The sequence below is a fragment of the Sipha flava genome, unplaced genomic scaffold (genome assembly GCF_003268045.1).
Source record: "Sipha flava isolate LNK unplaced genomic scaffold, YSA_version1 112_pilon_pilon, whole genome shotgun sequence".
NCBI lineage: Eukaryota > Metazoa > Arthropoda > Insecta > Hemiptera > Aphididae > Sipha > Sipha flava.
In genome coordinates this window covers 198,062-202,454 of record NW_020271731.1, presented here as the reverse complement: position 1 = coordinate 202,454, position 4,393 = coordinate 198,062, and the positions used below count along the sequence as shown (strand labels likewise).

General features: G+C 46.0%; 2 protein-coding genes across 2 annotated transcripts; both read right to left on the bottom strand.

Moving 5' to 3' along the window:
- Positions 1-1,593: 1,593 nt before the first annotated feature.
- LOC112689725 lies at positions 1,594-2,854 on the bottom strand. Its single transcript, XM_025563556.1, has 2 exons — positions 2,798-2,854; positions 1,594-2,727 (listed from the first exon to the last, which is right to left on the bottom strand). Exons 1-2 carry the CDS (start codon positions 2,852-2,854, stop codon positions 1,594-1,596), a joined length of 1,191 nt encoding a protein of 396 aa, XP_025419341.1.
- A 290-nt stretch (positions 2,855-3,144) lies between these two features.
- On the bottom strand, positions 3,145-3,873 carry LOC112689715. Its single transcript, XM_025563549.1, has one exon. It carries the CDS (start codon positions 3,871-3,873, stop codon positions 3,145-3,147), a length of 729 nt encoding a protein of 242 aa, XP_025419334.1.
- Between the last annotated feature and the right edge of the window lie 520 nt (positions 3,874-4,393).

Sequence of the window (4,393 nt, the reverse complement as noted above, 5' to 3'; positions counted from 1 at the left end):
AATGTATATAAAATGCTGTAGGTTAGTCATAATATGTTTATGTATATTATACGGTTTACTATTAAAAGTGAGTGTATGGCAGTTAACGGTTGTACACCAGAACCGACAATCGAATGGGCTATCGCTTATACGCACGGACGGCGTCAGACAAAGAACCCTATCGTAAAATAATTAAATCGTCGTATGGAAAGAAACCTAAGAGAGTGAGAGAAAGAGTGGACTATATGGTAAGGTTTGGAAGTGATGTGGAGGAAGGTGGGGTAACCAACTAGAGTAATAAATAATAAATATAACAATTACAAATTATATTAGATGATTGTAAAACAGAAGACAATATATATCATGAACTTATAGACTAAGTAAGTCGACCACATGCGGTCGCCTGTAATAATAATAATTATTAATAATAAAAGAATAACAATAATAAATAACAAATTGATAAAGGTGTACGACCTGGTAATACCAACGCAAAATTGAAGTTGGATAACGCTATGGTCGATAGCCAACCTGTCGCAACAGTCGGAAGGTTCCTTGCCGCGTATGTAGAGGGCGCCGCTGTCACAGGAAAAAGGAAATGATTAGAATATTAGTGATGTGCCACTTGAAAGGAACTACTGTATAGACAAAACTCAGTGTTCTACCGGTAAACGGACAAGTTTGACGACTGGGCGCTTGTAGACACCGTCCTGCGTTCGCACAGACACAATACGAACGACGGAATCGGATCCTGGGTGGATCTCCGTGACACGACTGAGGCGCCACTCAGTTGGCGGCCGAGATGGGGCTTCGACAATGACCATGTCGTCGACCTGGAGATTCGGAGACTGATGGAACCATTTTTGACGGGACTGTAGCGTGGACAAGTACTTTCGAGACCACCTCTTCCAGTACGTTTGATGACATTGCCGTATGAGTTGCCATCGATTTAGCCTGTTGATTTTGATGTCAGTTGTATCAGGCTCTGGTAATGCGTAGATCGGTTGTCTGATAAGGAAGTGACCGGGGTCAATGCGCTCAAGTCATGAGGATCAGACGACGCTGGCATAGTCGGCCTAGAGTTGAGGATGCTTTCGATACGCGTGACCAAAGTGTGGAATTCTTCGTATGTTAGTACTTGTTGGCCGATAACATGCTTGAGATGAAATTTAGCACTTTTAATTCCCGCCTCCCAAATGCCACCGAAGTGAGGTGCAGCAGGCAGATTAAAATGCCACGTACATGATAGATGTGAAGGTATTCGGTCTTGTGCAGTAGCATCGCGGAACAAGATTTTGAGTTGTCGAGCCGCCCCTATATACTCGTAATTTGTGCCACAGTCTGAATATACGTTGGCTGGAATCCCACGCCGGGCAACAAAACGGTCAAATGCCGCAAGGAAGGCCTCTGTACTCAGATCAGTGACGATTTCAAGATGGACTGCTTTGACGAATATACATATGAACAATGCCAAATAATCTTTTATTACCTTGGCGTTTCGGCGTCGATGTTCTCTGACGAAGAAGTGGCCACCAAAATTCATTCCGACATGAGAGAATGGTCGATGAGGCTGAACTCGGAACGAAGGCAAGTTGGCCATCATAGGACTTGAACGGACTAGTGACGCGTACACGGGACACAAGAAAAGATAACCTGTCGAACGGCGGCGCGACCGAACAAAATCAAAAACTTCTGGTTCAGCATTGATAAAATTAACTTCGGTCCACCGAAAATAAATGACAAGTGACAGTGTCTAATCAACAATTCCGTGAGAAGCAAGGACCGTGGCAACAAAATCAGGTATTTAGCGTCATGGCGGGCATCTGACCAGCATAAACGACCTCCGACACGAATAACTCCTTTGTTATCGACGTGTGGAGCTAACTGTGCCATGGATGGTGGAGTGACTGTGGACCGAGTTTCCAAAATTTTGAACAATTCCGAAAAATAATAGAGTTGGGTTTGACGTATGACAACGGATAACATGGTATCGCGTTCCATAAATGTGACAGGACCAGAACATATGGGTAGTCGGCGAAGACGGTCCAAAAAACGGAAAACAAAGGACAGGACACGCTGCATTTTGTTGAGTGACGAAAAACGATTAAACACCTCGAACGGCGGTGATTTAACATTAATGGTTAAAGTCGTGATAACTTTGGAACTATGTTCAGGCAGTTGGTCTAAAGATAACGGCGAGAACTGAGACTTGGGCCATTGTTCCTCAAGCAGTCGCAAAAATACTGGGCCATTCCAATAAATGTCCGACGACAATGTGGACCTTGGCAACAATCCAGGAGATGCAGGATCCGCAGGGTTGTCTGTGGTTGACACGTGATCCCACTCACGATCGGGTATGAGCTGGTGGATTTTTACGACTCTGTTGGTGACGAAAATCTTAAAGTACTTCTGATCCGACGTCAACCATGACAGTACAATAGATGAATCAGACCAAGCACGGAGTCGAGATATGGCCCTCTCAGAGGACAGAATGGAATAAATATGATGAAGCGTCTGCGCTAGTAGCAGGGCTCCGCACAACTCTAGACGAGGTATGGACAATGAATCGTTAGTGGCAACACTCTTCACAGGGGCAACTTTAGTTTTGCACGTGATAAATTTGACAGAAATGAGTCCAAAATTGTCGAAAATACGCAGATAAACGGTGGCCGCATAGCCTTCAATAGATGCATCCGCGAAGCCCAAGAGTTGAATGCCTCGTTGATCAATGACCGGGATATGGCGGGGAATCTTCAGATCAAAGATGGCCGGGAGTTCAAAACAGAACTGACGCCATGTCGACAATAACTATTCAGGCAACTAATCGTCCCATTCGAGCTTGTTGCACCACAACAATTGCATGAAGCACTTGGCCCATAGTAGTAATGGGCCTAAGGTACCGATGGGGTCAAATAAGCGCGCAATGATGAAGAGGATCTGACGTTTGGTCGACGAAGTTTTTTGGATGCTGGTATGGTAGGCGAAGTTGTCACTGTTGGTGTCCCATTGTAGACCGAGGACCTTGACTGAGTGTTTATCCCGCGGGTCGAAAGCAATCGAATTGAGTTTATCTTCAGGACGAACCGACTCGAGGACAAAGGTGCTGTTGCTGGTCCACTTACTCAACTCGCACGCTCCACGACGAAGTAGTCCAATAATGTCATGTTTTCAACGTAACAATAGTTCTTCGGAGTCCGCACCGAGGACTATGTCATCGACATAAGCGGCTTGGGTAAGCACACCTTTTGCCAAAGGAAAATGATGACCATCCTGGGCATCAAGATCATGTAAACAACGGATCGCCAAATAGGGCGCGCTGTTCAGGCCATACGTTATAGTGCATAATTGAAATTCTTGAAGCTGGTCGTTGGGCGAGTCGCTCCAAAATATATGTTGAAACACGCGATCTTCGGATCGGATCAGGATTTGCCGGTACATTTTAACGATGTCGGCGGTCAAAATGTATTGATGCATACGGCAGCGAAGTACAATATCACCCAGATCGACCTGCAGCTTGAGACCGGTGCACAACACATCGTTCAAGGAACGGCTAGTCGAGAAAACTGATGAAGCGTCAAAAATAACGCGTAATTTTGATACATCACCGTCGGCCTTAAATACAGCGTGGTGCGGGATGAAGTATTTTCCGGGTTCCGGGGCCGGCACCATATGACCTAACTCGAGATAAGTAGACATAAATTTCTGATAGGCGGCTTGCAGTTCGCGGTCTTTAGATAATCGCCTTTCGAGGTTGTAAAAACGCTTTAATGCAATAGAACGTGAGTCACCCAGACCATGACTTAACGAGTCTAGGCACCGGTCAGATCCACTAAACAAATCGCGGAAAGGCAGCGCTACGCAAAAACGACCTGAAGCATCTCGAGATGTAGATTTCATAAAATAGTCTTCACACTATTGGTCTTCGGTGGTGGGTAACGTTTGCGCAGCAGGCTCTTCAACAAGCCAGATGTTTGGTAGCAAATCCCCAACGGATGGGTCAACGACGGTGGCCAGTATAGCTAGAGGTGCAGTATTAGTTGTGGAGACGGAGACGAAAACTATCCACCCAAATTGTGTATCCAGGGTTGATTAGAGACCAGGAAGATACTCAACACCGGCGTGCGGACGGATGAGAGAAGGCAAAATATCCGCACCAAAAAGAGCGTCAGTACGCGATGGAATGTCGAAGTCCTTATCTGCGAGACATTTTGGATCACCGTTCTTGACCCTCTTCGCCAGTACTGGGAAATCGTCCTGGTTATCAATATTCATCATAATCGCTGTAGGGCGTATCCTTGTTCTCTGCAGCCCAGGTGTTGCCGCTTTGGGCTTCTTAGGCTTTCCTTTCACGACAGTTGTCCAAGCAGAGGCTGGGTCTTTGGCTGGCGGCCCAGCAGCCTCTGCAGGTTGCAGAGTA

Excerpts from the sequence above, each read along its gene's own strand:
- LOC112689725 (XM_025563556.1), bottom strand. The coding sequence starts at position 2,854 with ATGGGCCAAGTGCTTCATGCAATTGTTGTGGTGCAACAAGCTCGAATG. Across the intron at positions 2,728-2,797 it reads AAGCTCGAATGGGACGATTA|ATTCCCCGCCATATCCCGGT; the intron begins GTTGCCTGAATA and ends TTTGATCTGAAG.
- LOC112689715 (XM_025563549.1), bottom strand. The coding sequence starts at position 3,873 with ATGAAATCTACATCTCGAGATGCTTCAGGTCGTTTTTGCGTAGCGCTG.